Source organism: Pediculus humanus, genomic scaffold (assembly GCF_000006295.1).
Source record: "Pediculus humanus corporis 1103172107650 genomic scaffold, whole genome shotgun sequence".
Lineage (NCBI taxonomy): Eukaryota > Metazoa > Arthropoda > Insecta > Psocodea > Pediculidae > Pediculus > Pediculus humanus.
The window spans coordinates 617,571-636,157 of record NW_002987260.1 but is presented as its reverse complement, the minus strand read 5'-3'; the positions used below and the strand labels follow the sequence as shown (position 1 = coordinate 636,157).

Sequence of the window (18,587 nt, the reverse complement as noted above, 5' to 3'; positions counted from 1 at the left end):
AATATTAATATTGTATGTGTGTAACGTTTAAATTGTTATTATTATAATAATAATAAATATTACTGTCTCATAATAACGGTTTTTTTTTTCATTTTCTATAAAGTGTAATTTATCAAATGAATATTAAGACTTACCCAATTATTAAATCCGTATTAACGCCTTATTGTTTTTAACTAAATAAAAAACGAAAAACAAAACAACAACAAACAAAATTATTAAAAAAAAAAAAAAATCAAAAAAAAAAAAAAACAAATAAACGTTGGTAAATAAAACTTAAGTGTTTATAAACAAACTTTAACCCGCGAAAGCAACAAAATGACTGACTGGAAATAAAATTTTTTTCGTCTGTCTTCAGTGTGTCATCCTAAATAAATCCCCAATAATAACGTAAAATATCACCCTTCAGGGGGAATATTTAACGATCGCTTCAACGAAATTATAAAATGACGGACCAAACAATATTATTTAAACGTCTTATATAGGATTTTTATAATAAAAAGAAATTTACCGGTGAGCAAACAACACATCGTTAAAAGATTACGCGTGCGATTGCAAATATATTTGCGAAACAGTTTTCTTTTTTTTGTAATTTTCTTTTATTATCTTTCTAACGGATTTTCTGATAATTTCGAATAAATTCAAAATTTAACCGACTTTTCATTATTTTCCATAATTACAATCGCAAATGAAATTATTATTGTTTTATTTTTATAAAAAAAAACCATTTATCGAAATATTGAAATTTTATCGAAATATTTTTAATATATTTTATTTTAATATCGATTTCAATAAGTTTGATTAAATATTGAAATTTAATTATAATTTATTTTTATAATAAACTCAACTCGATTTAAATTTTTTTTTTTAAATTTAAAGCCGAATATTTATTGAAAATTTTTGATACAAACTATTTATCACCATTTTTTAATTCACAATTATTAAACAACAATCAATTATTGATATTTTTTAATAAAATATTTAAATAAACAATTTTGCACTTAAAAAAAAATTTAATTCGGTGTTTCGACATGTTCTTTTATAAATACATTTAAATTTAAACGAACTTAATATTTTATTACTTGATGTCGTTGATGTTTTATTAAAAAACCGGAAATCATTTCAAATCGATATATTGATAAAACGGAAACAGTTGAAAATTACTCATGGTGTGGTTTATTTGTAAATAATACAGTTTACATTTATTTAATATAAAAAAAAAAAAAAATGAAATTTAGGAGAAATAATTCTTCTAGAAAAAATAAAACTAAAAACGAACAAGCAAAAAAATTAAAAAAGAAAAGGGAAAAAGCTAAAAAAGAATTGAAAAAAAAATTAAAAAAATCAAAAACAGAAAAAAAAGATACTTCTAAAAAAAGTAGTGTTAATTATTCACTTAAAAAATTTCAAAATTTACCCTTAAGAGAAAAAATGTTAGAAAAATTAAAGTCATCTAGGTTTAGGTTTGTACAAACTTAATCATATATATTTGTTACAAAGTAGATTCATTTTCTTTTTTATAACATATTTGTGAAACGATAACTTTGTAAAAATTGAATTATGTTTAATTGTTTGTTAAAAATCAGAGCATGATTTTTTAAATAAAAAAATAATGATTTTCTGTGTTTTACTTAGTATAACCTCACTGCCAAGAAAATGTTTGACCTAATTATTTTACATAAATTTACATGAACAAATTATTTATTTATTTTTTAGATTTATAAACGAACAACTTTACACAATGAAGAGTCAAGATGCTTATAAATTGTTTCAAGAAGATTCTGAAGCTTTTACCGCTTATCACGAGGGTTATAATAACCAAACAAAATCATGGCCAAAAAATCCAGTCGATATGATTATTCAAACAATTGAAAAAATGTTAGATATTATAATAAAAATAAATATGTTACCTCGATTGTGTGTGCATCATAATTTTTTACACTTACTTTACAAATTGATTGATTTTGCAGGACTAAAAACAATAAGAAACTTATAATTGGAGATTTCGGTTGTGGAGATGCTAAAATAGCAAAAACATTTTCTGAACTTACAGTACACTCCTTCGATCTTGTTTCATTAGATCCATGTGTTACAGTTTGCGACATGGCTTCTACTCCTCTCTCGGATGAAGTTCTTGATATTGCAGTTTTTTGTTTATCATTAATGGGAACTAATTTTTCTGAATATTTAGTCGAAGCTAACAGAGTATTAAAAGTTGGGTAAGTTATTTGTTAAACTAATCGTTTAATTTTTGAAATTTTTTTAAGTGAATATATTCACATTCATTTAAAGTTATTATAATAAAATTTTTTATTTATTTATAGGGGACAGTTACTGATAGCAGAAGTTCAAAGCAGATTTGATAACATTCAAAAATTTATGGAAATATTAATAAAATTTGGTTTTAAAATCAAATCAAAAGATTTTTCTTGTAAATATTTTTACTTAATGTATTTTGAAAAAGAAAGAAATTTAGGAAAAAATTCTAAAAAGAAAGTTCCACATTTATCTCTAAAACCATGTTATTATAAAAAAAGATGATATTATATGGCTAATATATTATTTTAAGAATATATAAGAGCATTTTTTAATAAAATCATTTTTAATAAAAAAGGTAACTTTTCCTATATAGGCTGTGCATTCATCGCAAACTGTATCCTTATAAGATGAACATTTTTTGGCTTCGTATAATCCAATTCCACATTGTGAACAATTCCAGCAGGGACTAAAAAAAAAAAAAAAACATATTAGACATTTTAATAAAAGATAATACATAATAATAATAATAATTTTAAAAATAATACCTGTTCGAGGAATATGTAGATGAATATTTTTTCATGTTTTTACATTTTTCGCATATTGTATCAGTTTCATTTGCACATTTTTTCAATACTCCCCAACCGGGTGGACATTTTGTACATTTTATCAACTTTTTCGATTTCATCAAATGTTTCTACAAATGAAAAAAATTAACAAATTAATTAAGTTGTATGAAAATTGAAGGATGTGTCGAGTAAGATTTATCAACAATATTAAATTTTTAGTTTTCAACTTACATTTTCAACGATTATTATATATGTTGCACACAAAACAAAAACAATCATTGAAATTTTCATATTAATAAAATTTTTTTTTTTACCTATTTAAGAATGTATTATTATTATTATTATTGATCACTGAAAAATTTTAAACACTACATATTATCACACACAATTCATCATCACAATTAATTTAAAAAATAAATTTTTTTTAAAATAATGATGGGCGTTATTGAACACCTTTCATGTTTTTTTATAAAATTTATAAAAGAATCACTCAAACATAACAGATTTTATCAGACTGTGTTTGTTTTTTTTTCAAAATATTTTATCCATCAATGATTGAAAAATGGGAGGAGGAAAGAGGAGGAAGAGGAGGAGAAGGGGAAAAAAAATATTCGGTTTAAACGATATTATTTATTACATTTAAATGTCGTTTAGCACAAAGCAACAAAAAACTAAATAATGTTTTTTTTTTATCCAATCATTTTCAACGGATCATTACGATATTTCGCAAAAATTTCTCCTTTAAACAATTCAAATCTAAATCTGTTTACACTGTTTTGTCTTTCACGCCATGGCGGTCTTTCTTTTCGACCCTGAAGACCCCAATGTATGGTAAAAACAGGTGATAAAACTTGAAATTGATATCCAGAGACAAAAGTTTCGTACACCTGAAAAATTTATATATATTAATTAATAATAATAATAATAATAATATAATTTTTAATGTTTAATTATTTAAATCACCTGAGTATTTCTTGTATATCCGTAACCTAAAAATCGTTCGTCGTGTTCCGGTACCGTATCTGGAGCCACGTAAAAAGGTTCATATAAAAATTCAAAATTTGTTACGTCATGACTTATTATTATTTCATCTTCTGAAGAATCGACAAAGGATTCCCATCTGAAATTTTACGTTATAAATAAATAAATAAATAAAGGGAGAAAGGAAGAAATAAATAAATAAATTTTTACTCACTTAGAAAAATTTGTTGCAAATTGATTGTAAATGAAAACTTTTTGATGAAAAGCTCTTGCCAAACCTTTTTGCGACAGCCTTAACAATTCGCTTTTATTTTTAGGAAAATCAGTTCTGCTATCCAATTCGTAAGTTGGTATAACGTACGCGCATTTATTTTTACAAGTTTTTTTAGCAGTTTTTAAAAATTTATTTAAATTATCTGCTAATTTAAAACTAGGCACTATATCGACATCGGTTAAAAAAACATAATCGCTCTGACAATTTTTCCTAGCTAAATTTCTCATGTGATTTTGCGGATATGGATTTTTCATTCTCCATTTAACTATTTCCACTGGCCTTAATTTAATTATTTCTTTCAACACGTTTTTATAATCTCTGCATTTGTAATTGTTTATTTTAAGATTTTTTAAATTTTCCGGATATTTACCCGTTGGTATTCTCAATTTGGGCACTCCCAAATGAAAACTCACTCTTTTACTTATCCAAGGATAACAATTTTTTAAAAAATGAACGTACCAATGTAATAAATAATATTCTTCGTCTCCGGCTGCGTATATTGCGACCGATATAGGACCCGTCCAATGTTCGGATACTTGTGCTATGGAATGTAATTTTTCTATAGAACTTTGAGTAGCCATGCAAACCATATATTTTTTCGATAGACTTCCATATTCTTCTCCCACGTGTACGTAATCGAACATTTTAAACGATTTACTTTTATCCCATCGACCCAAATCGAAACTCACGTTAAAACCTATTTCGAATCCTTCGCTTATTTCGTAATCTTTAACGTTATACTCGGAATATGACGGTTTCTGTACTTCTTCCGTTTCCTTTTTATCAAATTTATTTTGATCATCTTGATAATTTTTTACGTATTCTAAATCGTATGTGTTTCCTATAGAACATTGACTATTGTTTAACTGACGTAGTATGAGATATATATTTGTCAACAAAAGGAAAAAAACACTTCCGACGTTGAAATATTTAATCAACATGACATCTGTAATCATCATTAATTTATTGATTATAAGGTAGTGAAACATTATTATTATTATTATTACTTACCTGTCCCTGTAAAGGGAAAATTCACGTTGATGTTAGATAATAATGATAAAAATTAACAACAACACATTTTTTATTTAATAACAATCGACTTTTGGTTAAGTCGAATTTTAACGGAAAAAAAAATTTATTTCACACAAATTTTATCATAATTTGATTCCGTGATAATAATAATAATAATAATATATAAAATGTTTACGTATGTGCTGAACGAATATTAACATATTAAACATTCTTCTGCTGTTTACAAAATGAAAAATCAATGGTTGAAATGAATGAAACGCGCAAGTGCAATAACAATAAAAAAAAAAAAAAAAATTTTAAGGCGTTGATGGATTCAAATACGACGAATCCATATCACCATATAAATAAAAAAAAACATACGCGGCGTACTACGTGCGTGTGGGTGTGCGTGTACGCGCGTAATGATTTTTTTTTATTTTTGAAAAATAATAATAATAATAAAAATTTTCTCCTTTTCTTTCTCTCGCGCGTTCGAATTTCAGTAAAACAACAAAAATTAAAATTTAATCAGAAAGGTTTAATTTAAAGGTTTTTTAAAAAATCGGGATAAACTTTCCCACACACACCCCCCCCACTCGTGATCTTCCCTCCCCCTTCTCCCCGTGACCTCAGACTGAAGTTCAAAACGACATAACATAACGTTTTATGTTTTTCGACAAAATTAAACGTTTCAAATTTATTTTGTTGTCATATGAACGCTCAAACCTTTTACGATCTGCTTTTTTTTTATACCTTTTCAAGTGCGAATAATAATAATAATAATAATAATAAAATATTTTTAGTTTGTTTTTTCATTTTAATCATCCCTTATTTTTCCCGCGTTTTATTATTATTATTATTTTCAAAATTAAATCTTTTGGTTTTTTTTTTAGGTTAAAAAAATCGAATATTTTATTTTATTTTTGTTTTTGAAAAATAAATTCCGACGTTTTTCATTTTTTATTCGGAGGGGGGAAGGAAGAAGAGGAGGAGGAAGAGAGGGGTTAAGAAAATTTAAGGATAAAACTAAAAACTAACATTTAAAACAAAAAAAAAAAGTTTTCAAAGTCATTTAAAAATTATTACAAAGTTTTTAAAAAAAAAAAAATTTTTTTTTGTTTTTTTATTTTTTTGACCAACTGTTTCGCATTGTGACAAACCCACACCTCCCCCTTCCTCCTCATTCTCCCTTTCCCTTCTTCTTTTCTTCCTTCTCCCTCCTCTCCCCCCCCGAAAAAAAAACAAATTTAATGTTTTCTTTTTTGTTACTTTTTTTTTTTTTTGTTTTTGTTTCCTGTGGGAATGTCGGTTGGTAAAAGAAAAATAAAATAAAATTAAGAGGAAAATGGAGGAGGAAAAGGGGGAAGGAGGGAGAGAGGGGATGATGGTTACAAGTTAAAAACAAAACCTGCGTTTAATGTTTAAGAATTTAAACCGCAAAAAATTTTTTTAAATAGAAAACTAAAAATTAAAACACTTGAATTATTATTATTATTTAGTTTAACGTCGTGTGTGTGTTGTTACGAATATTATTATTATTATTATTATTATTATCATCATCATCGTTACTTTTCTTTAAATTATTAACTTCCACAGATTACATAAAATTTCTTTTTGAATTTATTGAGAGTAAAAAAAACTCATGAATTACCTTTTACCTTTTTTTTTTTTTTTATCTTTTATTACACTTAAAATCTTTTTAACACGATCATAATTTATTAAACCCACGTTCTCACAGAAAAAAAATAAGAAGAAGGAAAAGTAGGTGAAAAAAAAGGAGATGATGAAGAAGATGAAGAAGAAGAAGATGAAATTTACAATTTTCTTTTAATAACTTAATTTAAATTTTTTTCTTTTTGGACGGTTATTCGGTGGCAAAAACAAAAAAAAATTGCAGGAGGAGGAGGAGAAAAAAGAGGAGGGGGAGAGGGAGGAAAGGAGAAAGAGGAGAATAATTTAAAATTTTTTCTCTCTCTCTCTCTCTCAATTTCACTCAATCAGGATCATACTTTTTTTCCTTTTGGCATTTAAACCTTTTCTCGCGTTCCCTTCCTCCTTCACCCTAGTCAGGCGGGGGTTTAAATTTTAAAATTTGAAAATTAAACCTCAAATAATTTAGAAAATTTTTAAGTGATGGTAGCAGGGAGGTAAAGTAGGAGGGAAGAGTGGGAGGGGAATGAGGCCGATAAATAAATTTTTCTTTCTTGAACATGATCTCTCTCTCTCTCTCTCTTCCTCTCTTGAGCGAAGTTTGAAATTTTGCGGTTGAAAAATCAACATCATTGTTAAAACAGGAAACAAATTAAATATGAAAATTTTGAAAATTTTCAAACAACAACAACAACCGAAAGAATATTCATATTTATTTTACGCCTGAAAAGCAACATCTGCACATGTTGTTGTTGTTGTTGTTGTTTTTATATTCGATCAATAATAAACCTGAATTGTTTTTCTTTTTTTTCTCTTTCTTCCTTCCGCTTCTTTACCCTCTTCCCATATTTTCTTTCCTTTAACAAAAATTTTCCTTATTTTTTTTACTCCCTCCCTTCTTCCGTTTTCTTCTGCTTCGGTTTACAAAAAATTTGATTTTAATTTAAGTATATTATTATTATTATTATTATTATTATTATTATTAATATATTCATTTTTCAAAATAAATAAATAAATTTTGTTTTTTTTTTCGTATGTTTCTCGTATTAATTTTCTTTTTTTATATATTTATTTTCAAAACATTGAATTTTCACTTTAATAATCATCATCATCATCATCATCATCATCATTATTATTATTATTATTATTATTATTATTATTAAAGTTTATGGCAAAATGAATATTTTTACGAAGAATAATAATAATAATATTTTTCATTTTATTTTATAATTTTTTTATACGCGCGCTTTATCTACGTTTGTTAACAGATGGGATTCGAAACGAAAGGTTTGTTTGTTTAATGTTGACAACAACAACAACAAACGAGAATAACAATTGATGAAACATTTAATTTTTCAACAAAAAATTTCAAATCGTGTCATCAAAAAAAAAATAAATAAATAAACCTTTTTTTTTTTTTTTAATTTTGGTAAAAGTGTTGAAAACGTTGTTGTTTCACCATTTTTCGAAAAAGTAAATAAAAAAAAAATTTTTTTTTTTTTAACGACCTTTTCCTTTTTTTTTTTTTTCTGTTTGTTTGTAATAATAATAATAATAAACATTTATTATTATTATTATCATCATTATTTCTTTTGTATTATGTTTGTTAGTACATAATAATAAAAAATTAAAACCACAATTAATTTTTTTTTTTTTTTTTTTTTACCCTTCGTTCGTTTCGAAAAAAGAAATTCTTTCTTTTTTTTTTAAATTAAAAAAAAAAAAAAAATCTTTGAAAAAAAAGGAATTTTCCCGCTCATTCCTTTGCCCCTTTCCTCCTTTTTTCCTTTTCTCCTTCCACGTTTTTTTTTTTATTTTTTTTTCGTTTATGTTTTTTTTTTTTTTCTTCTTACATTATTTATATTAATAAAATATTTTTCTTTTTTTATTTATTTATTTTTTTTCCCGTTTTTCTTCTTCTTCTTCTTCCATTTTATTAGTATTATCATCATCATCATTATTATTAACATCGTTTCAAAAAAAAGAAAAAGAAAATACAAATTTTATTTTATAAACAAACGCAAAAAAAAAAAAAACGTAATAATATTCATAGCAAAAATTCAATCTATTTAATTTTATGTATATATGTATATATGTATATATTTACATAAAGATACAAGAAACTACAAAAAAATTATTATTATTATTATTATTATCCACCATTAAACACGACAAGGCTACTTGTCGGAGTTTTTAAGTATTTATCCGAGGTTTCTACCCGATTCCTTAGGGACAAATACTCGAATTTCGGTGGTGCCACTTATTATAAGATAGCACCACATCAATTCTTGAAGGTCTTCCTGAGTCCGTCTTTTTCGATGGGAACGATTTGTCTCCTGAACTGGGCTCCGGTGACTAACATCTTTGGAGTGGCCAGGGTCAGAAGCAGTGAAATTCACGTTCTCGTCGAGCTGCCTCAGGTCGACAGTAGAACAAGATTTTGTTTTTGGTTCTTACTTTGTCTTGTTCTCATTTTTTTTGCTCTTTTTTTTTAAGCCAACAGCACGTGGCGTTCTCAAACGGTCACCCATCCAAGTTTGCACCACGCCCGATGCTGCTTAACTTCGGTGATCGTACGGGAACCGGTGTGACCAGCACGCTATGGCCGTTGGCTTTTATTATTATTATTATTATTATTATTATTATTATTATTAATAATAATTAATAAGAAGCATTTTTCCACGGATAGCTTTTGTATTTATGACTTTAACGGAAAATTAAAATTGTAAAGAAAAAAAAAATTGTTGTTGTCGTGTTTGTCGTATTATAAATATTACGTAGGAACTTCATTTTCTTCACCGATAAATTTATTTATTATCGTTGGAAAACATAAAACGTTTTCTTTTTTCCCACCACCACCATCATCATCATCATCATCAATTTTTGAATTTTTTGTTGCAAAATTATACGGCGGTTCAAGTCTGTGATGTCCCTGAAACATAAAAAACAATTGAATGAATGAATGAATGAATGAGTGAACGGTTTATATAAAAAAAAAGACGGATTAAAAACAAACGCTTTCTACGTTTTTTTTTTTTTTTTTAAATTTTAATTAAATTTTTTGAAAAAAAAAAAACAAACCATGATAATAATAATAAAACGAATGATTAAATGGATTTTAAAAAAAAAAATAAAAAACAAACGGGAGGAAGGGAAGGGGATGGGATTTAAATTTTTTTTAAAAATTATTTTTATACAGAAGGAGTTCATAATTTAATACCGTTTACTCGGATTATCCCATACCAGAGGATTATCTCGTTTTAGATTATCCGACTTGAAATTATTTTTTAATTTTGTTTTATTTTATTTTATTACGTTTGACTAATGTTTTACCCATTTAAATAATTAATAATAATAATAATAATGATGTTGATGATTACATACCGTTAAACGCGTTCGACGATCGTATATTTAAATAATAATAATAAGGGCAACAAAAAATGTGAAGAGGGGGGAGGTAGGGAAGGAGAATTTTTTTTTAATTTGATGCTTGTCGTTTTTTTTTTTTTTTGCATGTTTCCAGACATTTAAACAATCGTATTACCACGCGTGGAAGGAAAATTTAATGAAGTGAAGGGGGAGAAAGAGGGGGAGGGAAGTGGGCGGTGAAAAGGGTAGTTTTAAGTATTCGTTTATGTAAATATAATGACCCGTAATTAATAAAACACAAATTTTATATATAGGGAATTTAAATAAAACGGTCAAATATTACCTGTATAATTGTTATTTCACGATTAGACGGAGAATTATTATTATTATTATTATTATTATTATTATTATTATTATTGTTGTGGTTGTTGTTGTTGTTGTTGTTATTATCAGGAGCGGAGCATTTAATTGATTTTATTATTTTTTCTCTGTGTATTCCAAATCTTTCCGTTGAATATTTTCTCCTGTTCAATTTGAGATTTTTATTTATGTATAAAACGGTACCATTGGATGCGTTTTTATTTTGTTTGTTGTAAATGTCAGTTGTTGCCATTTCCACGGACAATCGTTTGTTGCCAACGTAAGAAGATGATGACGACGACTCCTCACTCTGTAAAAAATTAAAAACGAACAAAAAAAAATTTTTTTTAAAATAAAAAACAAACAAACAACGAGGAAAAAAAAGTTAATTTATTTTTTGATGACAAAAATTATTTTAAAAAAAAAAAAACTTTTTTAATACTTTTTTAATAATAATAATAATAATAATAATAATAATAATAATAATAATGATAATAAATTTTCTGTTGTTGTCTGTCGTCGTAAACTGACAAAAATTTCAACCGTAAAATTTTTTTTTTTTCTGTTTTACTTAATGAATAAAAAGAAAGAAAATTTTTTAAATTGATTTTCAATGTCGTTTTTCTCTCTTTTTTTTTTTTTTAAATTTTTGTTTTAAAAAAAAAAACTTATTATCATTATTATTATCATCATCAAGTTTTTATTGTTTTATTCGCGTTTCCTTCTTTTAATTATTTAATCAAAACTTTGTACGCCATGATAAATTTTTATTTTTATTTATTTTTTAGTTTTTTACGTACAAACAATCATTAATTACTTTAAATTTTCTCACTCTTTCGCTCTCACTCTCATTCACTCTCGCTCACTCTCTCTCTCTCTCTCTTTTTTAACTTTTGCTTACAATTAAATAAATTGTTAAATTTAAATTGTTTTACGCACAGGTAAATAAATAAATCGAAAAGTTTCAAAAACTTTTTAAAAAACATAAAAATAAAATAAAATTAAATTAAATCACAACTATTAACACGGATGTTGAAGGGAGGAGGCGGGGAAAAAAATTTTTTTAATGGAAAAATAATAATAATAATAGCAACTTTGATAATAATAATAATAATAATAATAATAATAATCCGATTACCGTAATAATAATGCACCTTTATAGTATGTGTAAAAAAAAAAAAATGACATGGTTTTCACTTAAAATATATATATATTTTAAGTGTATGAGAGAGCGCGTAAGTGCGTTTGGGTGTGCGTGGCGTGCGTGTGCGTACGTACGCATATATATATATATATATGAAAGATTCAAATAGATTTTTTGAATAAATCATTTTTTATCAGATTATTTAGAGACCATATCACGATACGTGATATTTCATACATATTTAATAGCGAAAACCTTTTCAGAATCATAATTTGATTTTTCTATATGAAAATAAAAAGTGTGTGTGTGTGAAAGAGTGAGAGAGAAAGAGAGAGAGAGAGAGAGAGATGGTGAGTGAGAAAAGAATGAAGAATGAAAAAAAAAAGGGTTTTTTTTCAACGAGAAGATTGACCCGAAAAAGTCGTCTCTTCGTGAAAATGTTCAAGCATAAATAATGCCCTTTCTTAAGTTGAAAAAAAAAAGGGAACGTAACGAAAATGAGGAAAAAAAAAGGAGAAAAAAAGGGAATGAAAGACGTTTTAATGCGCGTGAAAAAAAAAAAAAATAAAATAAATAAAAAAGGAAAAAAAGAAAAATTTATGTAAGCTCAAAGATAACCAAAATCTTTGAACGGATAAAATTATCCATCTTTTTTTTTTTTTTTAAATTTTATTTTCCTTCTGGATAAAAGATTTTAAATGATACGAATCAGAAAAAGAAGAAAAAGAAGATGAAAGAAAGAAAGAAATAAGGAAATGAAGAAAAAAAGAAAAAAAAATTAATATTATTATTTTATTCCAGGTTTAAAATTATTAAAATCACAAAAAAAAAATACGAATGCCTCGAGTATACGAATATCGAATTTATTATTATTATTATTATCATCATCATCATCATCATCGTTATTTTGAATCACATGAAAAGTATAAAATTTCAAAAAAAAAAAAATTTTTGTTTTTTTTTTAACCGAAAAATGATAACGATGTAGAAAATTGGTGGAATGAAACCTTTTCTTTTTTTTTTTTGTTTTCATAACCTTTTAACCTCTCTCTCTCTCTCTCTCTCTTACTTTTTTTTTCATTCGAATGATTTTTTTAACTCGTTTAAAATATGCACGAGAAAAAAAATACAATAATAATAATAAATTTTCTAAAAAATTTGACGAAAATTTATTTTATTTGAAAAAAAATTTTCCGGTCCAGCGGGATGCTGTGAGCAAATCGAATTTTTATTTTAAATAAATTTTTATTCTTTAGTCGTTCAAATAAGGAAGAACGAAATGAAGAAAAGATGTAGGTACTCAACGACCATATTTCCAGGATAGCATCGAGCAAAAGAGAAAAAAATCGTGGAAGAAAAAAGAAAAATCCGTCGTGTTCTCAGGTAAACAAATCGACGCCTTTAAACGTTCGCAAAATAAAAAAAAAAAAGGCGGGAAAAAGGAAAAGGGAAAGAGATAGGTAGGGGGAGGCTGGAAATGAATCGTCGCCGTTAAATTTTATAAAAGCGTGAAATGCGTTAATGCATGAAGAAGAACGAAAAGGAAGGAGGAAAAACTAGTTTCGATTAAGGGTTACAACCAAAATTTTCCGGAACCGCGATCCTACAAAATTTTTGGGTTTCATGCCAAAAATAGTTTTGTTACGTAATAATTTACATAATTATTTCCTATTCCCGTATATGGTATTTTACACGCATGCTCGTCCATTTAAAAAATAAAAATAAAAAAAATTTTCAGTCTGCCATTTTTATTTCACATGAAACATTTTTTTTTTTTTAAATGTAATTACGATGTGATGATAATAATTAATGACGTCATACATACGAAAATTTCAAATATAAATAATTTACGTAACAAAAAAAATAAAAATAAATTATTTTCTTCATTTTTCCTAAATCCGCAATCGTTTTTTTTTTTTAAATGACGTCATAACATTACGTCACATAGAGGTTTTCTCCCGATCGAAATTTCGTTTCGGTTTTAAATAAATTAAAAAAATTTTTTTTTTAACCTAACCTCGTTTTAATTAATTATTTAAATACTCACAAAATGACTTTCGATTTGTTGAGTGTTTCGAGAATTTGAAAGTTGTTGAAACTGTCTTTGCAATTGCCAACTTCTGAAATATAAATCTCCGGTAAATATTTGATTTCCGCTTTCGACTCTCGCCATTATGTGCGATCTGAAATGACGAAAAAAAATAATAATAATAAAAAACGTTTTTACTAATACGTTGCGTCCATGACGTCATCATTTTTTTTTACTTACAGAAAATAAAATATAAAAATAAAAAACGCGGGAAAAATAATACGCCATCTTTTTTTTGTATTTATTTGGATTCACTTTGGATTTTTAATTATTAAAAAAAAAAAAATGGCGTTTTTCGCAATTTTACAAAACGTTTTAAAATTAATAATAATAATTATTTATTTATTCTTATCATTTTTAAATCAAACCGGAAACAGGTAAAATAAAAGGGGAGGAGCATGAAAAAAAAAAACTTTTGTTTCCTTTAGATTTTTTTTTTTGCGTTTGTTAACCGCGAGTGGAAAATCTCAAAGGAAAAATAAAAATTTTCTTTTAAGGTTTTTTTTTTTTGGTAATTTTTCGTTAGTTGGTATTATTTGTTTAATTACAATTAATTACAATTAAAAAAAAAAAAAAAAAAAAGTAAACATGTCATTTTAAACTATTCGTAAAATTAAAAGAAATTTGTTTGTTTGTTAAATTTAGTCATTGCCACCTGTTACCAATTTTTTTTTTTTTCGGTTGTTTTTCATCCTTTTTTTTTGTCCTCCATTTTATTTTATTTTTTTTTTAAACTTGTTTTTGAAAGCGGGGTAAAAAAAAATAAAATAAAAGAGAAATAAATATAAATTAAAGGTGTGCGGTATATAAACTTTTAATCTACACGCGTTATTTAATTTAACGTAACAAAAAGTTTAAAAACTTTCAGACTTTCTAAATCCTGACACTTTTGGGTTCTTCTTTACCCAAACACTTCCTCTCTCCACCTCTACCTCCTCCCACCCACCCATTTATTTATTTATTTTTTTTTCATCCCCCTCCCCTTTTTTTTCCGGTTGAAAGTCTCAAATTATTTTTTTTTTTTTTTGTTTTTGACTATAATTAATTATTATTTATTTATTTTTTTTTATCGTCAAACTTTTATTACTTTTTTTTTTTTTTTAGAGTTCGTTAAAAATAAGATTTAATGTTTTGTTGATAAAAATATTTACATTTAAGTTTTTTAAAGTATAATTTAAATTCAGAAATAATGATAATGATGATAATGATGATGATGATAAACTTTACCTTATTGTTATTTGATGAACTCTCGGTAATTGTCCTTGTGCCCTTAATATTTTTGCCATTCCTAAAAGAGAACTTTTATGGGGAGCCACGTGAGATAAAGCACGTTTATAATATTCCATTGATTTTAATTTTAAACCTGAAATTATTTTTTAATAAAAATTAATACTGAAATCATTTTTAATTATTATTATTATTATTATTATTATTATTATTATTATTATTAATTACCTTGATCGTAAAGCCATCCGGCATATTCGGCTAAATGATCTGGATTTTTCGGATGCATTTTTATTACGTGACGTAATAATTGTTCGACTTTTTTTTTATTACCCGCGATTGTGTGGAGTTTAGCCATTAATAAATATGCTGGAGTGTATGTATTGTCAATTGTTATGCATCTTTCGAGCATTCTAAGACCTTCTGCCGTTTTATTAACTTTTCTAAAAAATATTATTTAAAAATTATAATTACCTATTAAAAATGAATTGGTAATAAACTTCTTTTGTTTATAAAATAATTTTTATTACATCGTTTTAACACGTGGTGTGTTTTAAAATATTTATAAACATTTATAAAAAAAAAAGAACATCGAATGAACCAATGAAAACGCGAGTTCTTTGTTTACATTTATTAAATTTGACCAATAGAAAAAAGAAAATCAATTTTAGTACTTAGCTTACCGGGTTTGTTTTTATACAAATATTACATTACCAACACACACACACACGTTATGAATAAATAATAATTTAAATTTGTTTTCTCTCTCTCTCTCTCTCTTTATGTAAAAAGTAAAAAAAAATTTTTAAACAAATACATTATATATATATTTCATCATGGAAGGAAAAAAGAAAAAGTTTTCAAAAAGATTATTATAATACGTAATAAAATAATAAAATGATGAGACACGAAAATTTTTTATTTATTTATTTATAGATTCCATAAAGTTGTTTTCTCATTTTTTTTAAATTGCCCAAAAACAAAAGAAGAAAACATGGCGTCCAAATTTCATTTCGATTTTTTTATATCATCATTACCATCTTTTATATATATATAAATATGTTCGACATTGTTTTTTTTTTAAACAAGTCAAACATTTTTTTTTTATATATATAAAAATAAAAAAAAATGAAAAATGTACGAATGTTAGAATATAATAAATATTAAAGTTAAAGTTCATGATATTTATTTTTCATGCGGCACCGGCTATTATATTACTACGAAGAGAAAGAAAGAAAAAGAAAGAAAGAAATAAAAAGGCCTTTTTGATTTTTGTCAAAAAATAACTGGAGCGAAACGTTAAATTCCAAAAAAAAAAAAAAGAAAAATTTGACGTTTATGACTGGATATCATTTTTGTTTTTTTATTTTTAGCGGTAAATATTTCGATTGATGTCACGCTTTTCTAGGGGTGGGGCGGGAAACGGGGAGAAGGTCTAAGAATAAATAAATTTATTTATTTTTTATAAAAAAAAAAAAAAAAAGTTTTAGACGGGGTAATTAAGGGGAAAAATTATTATTAAAAAAAAAAAATTTTCTTTTTTTTCCTTTTTTTTCCTTTTTTTCCTTTTCCTTCTTCTTTCCTTTTTTTTTTTGCTCTAATTAATTTAACGTCGTGCCTGTCATGTCTTACTATAATATTTTTACTCTGGTTATAATTTTTCTTCGTAAATTATTTTTTTAATTTATTTAATTATTTATTGATAATAAATTTTTTTTATTTATTATCGATAAATATTTAATTAATTTGTAATTTAATTTATTTTTTATTAATATTTATTTATTAACCCGTTGGGAATGTTTTTTTTTTACTATTTATAAAACATAAATAATTTATAAACAATAAATAATTTTACTTCTAATTATCATTATTTTTAAATAGAATTTCCTCCCTCCCCCCCAAAAAAAAAATGGTTTAAAATAATTATTGTAAATAAAATCAATTTTATTGTTTATATTAAGTAAATAAAATTTTATTAAATTTTTCGGCATTTTATTTTTTTCGTACGTAATAAATTAATAAAAATTTCTTCTAGAAAAAATTATTTAAATTCAATTTGTCATAAAAAAAAAATGTAATTTGCTTACGTCACATAAAATTATAATAAATTAAATAAAATTAAATAAATTTTCGTTTTTTTATTTTTTTTTACATCACATCATTCACCGTATTTATTTTATTTATAGTGTATCTATTTATAGAACTATAAATTGTTTTATATAGACATTCACTTCCGGTTTAAAAAAGGAAATTAAAAGGATTCAAATTTCGAAAAAAGTTAATCGTTAAAAAAAAATAATTTTCAACTTCGCTTTTTTTTTTTATTTAAAAAAAAATAAATATTTATTTAATAGGGGATTCCCCGTTTTTTTCCCCCCCGATCGGGGAAAAACAAGTCGGAAGTCCCTCCTACCCTTCTTCCATTTGTTTCCCCCCTCCTTACGAAACAAATAAAAAAAAAGTAAAACTCAGAGATTTTACAAATACAAAAAGTTTTTTTTTTTTCCGGTTGTAGTTGTTGTTGTACAATCGTGTCCAAATACACCTGAGCCTTAAAAACAATGTTAAGGTAAGATTTTTTTTTTTATATGTTTAACGACTTTTTTCGTTGTTTGTTTGTTTGTTTTTTCGTTTGTTTAAGAAATCGTAGTAAAGTAAAACAAAGTTGTTAGGTTTCAAGTTCTTAAATGTGTTACCACCTTTCAAAGCAATCAACCTTTAATAAAGTTTTTGAAAATTAACCCTCGAGAATAGTTGCGTTGGATGACAAAAAGTTTTTTTCTTTAAAACGCGTGAGGTTTTCATTTTACCTTTAAAAAGAAAACTTAAAGAAAGAGAGAGAAAGAGAGTGTGAGTGTGAGAGAGAATTGTAGTTAATGTTTCTTTCTTACACTCGGATTCATATTCATTCTTTTTATTTCCTTTTGTGAGTGTGTGAGTGTGTAAATTTCAATAAATAAAATTTATTTAAATTTTTTTTTTATTTGAAATCATTTTGATTGCTGTTGTCGTCAGTGCAGTGTTTTGCTGCAGAGAAAAACAGGAAAACAAAAAAACAGAAAAAAATTTTTTTTTTTTTTTACGTTAAATAAATTTTTTTTTTTTTTTTAATCTGTCGCGATAAATTTTTTTAGGCTTTCCCTTTTTTTTTCTCCTTCCTTTCTTTCTCTTTCCTTCCTCCTCCGACATTTTGTTTTTCTTTTATCGTGGAATAAATAACACAGAAAATGCCCAGATTTTATAATTGTATATACAAGAGAGCTTACACTTGTAACTCTCTCTCTCTCTCGCTCATTTTACCCCTCGGTATTTTATGCCTTTTTTTCATTCTCCCTCCCTCTCTCTCTCTCTTTTTAAATCCAAAAAAAAATAAAATTTGTGAGACAAAAACTCACTCACCTGTACACTTGTCCTAAATTGTAATAAGCATTCACGTGGTTCGGAGAATATCTAATAGCTGCCAAAAAATGTTGTTCGGCATCTTTCGGACGACTCATTAAAGTTCCTAAATTATTATGAGCGCTTGCATATGATGGCCAAAGCCTGTGGAAACGAAAACACTAAAATTAAAGAGTCATCAATCACGTGATCGAAACGCGCTAAAAGGGTAAACAATAATACTATCGCGCATTATTATTATTATTCGAATTTTCTCGGGCAGAC

General features: G+C 25.5%; 4 protein-coding genes across 4 annotated transcripts in view; 1 reads left to right on the top strand and 3 right to left on the bottom strand.

Annotated features, from left to right (window-relative positions):
• Positions 1-1,428: 1,428 nt before the first annotated feature.
• On the top strand, positions 1,429-2,538 carry Phum_PHUM276590 (Cerebral protein, putative; the record flags this gene model as incomplete). The annotated part of the gene is made up of 4 exons (XM_002426750.1): positions 1,429-1,460; positions 1,714-1,875; positions 1,968-2,216; positions 2,322-2,538. 4 exons carry the CDS (start codon positions 1,429-1,431, stop codon positions 2,536-2,538), a joined length of 660 nt encoding a protein of 219 aa, XP_002426795.1.
• An 83-nt stretch (positions 2,539-2,621) lies between these two features.
• Positions 2,622-3,101, bottom strand: Phum_PHUM276580 (uncharacterized protein; the record flags this gene model as incomplete). Its single annotated transcript, XM_002426749.1, has 3 exons — positions 2,622-2,722; positions 2,845-2,950; positions 3,054-3,101. 3 exons carry the CDS (start codon positions 3,099-3,101, stop codon positions 2,622-2,624), a joined length of 255 nt encoding a protein of 84 aa, XP_002426794.1.
• Positions 3,102-3,511: 410 nt separating this feature from the next.
• On the bottom strand, positions 3,512-5,018 carry Phum_PHUM276570 (N-acetyllactosaminide beta-1,3-N-acetylglucosaminyltransferase, putative; the record flags this gene model as incomplete). The annotated part of the gene is made up of 3 exons (XM_002426748.1): positions 3,512-3,709; positions 3,786-3,942; positions 4,018-5,018. The coding sequence occupies 3 exons, from the start codon at positions 5,016-5,018 to the stop codon at positions 3,512-3,514; spliced, it is 1,356 nt and encodes a 451-aa protein (XP_002426793.1).
• Positions 5,019-12,911: 7,893 nt separating this feature from the next.
• The window catches only part of Phum_PHUM276560 (smile protein, putative), a gene marked incomplete at both ends in the record, with an annotated part of 41,030 nt that continues 35,354 nt past the window's right edge, over positions 12,912-18,587 (bottom strand). The window contains 5 exons of the mRNA XM_002426747.1: positions 12,912-13,010; positions 13,659-13,794; positions 14,928-15,063; positions 15,156-15,367; positions 18,324-18,467. Coding sequence (XP_002426792.1) covers positions 12,912-13,010; positions 13,659-13,794; positions 14,928-15,063; positions 15,156-15,367; positions 18,324-18,467 — 727 coding nt within the window. The remainder of the gene's footprint in view (positions 13,011-13,658; positions 13,795-14,927; positions 15,064-15,155; positions 15,368-18,323; positions 18,468-18,587) is intronic.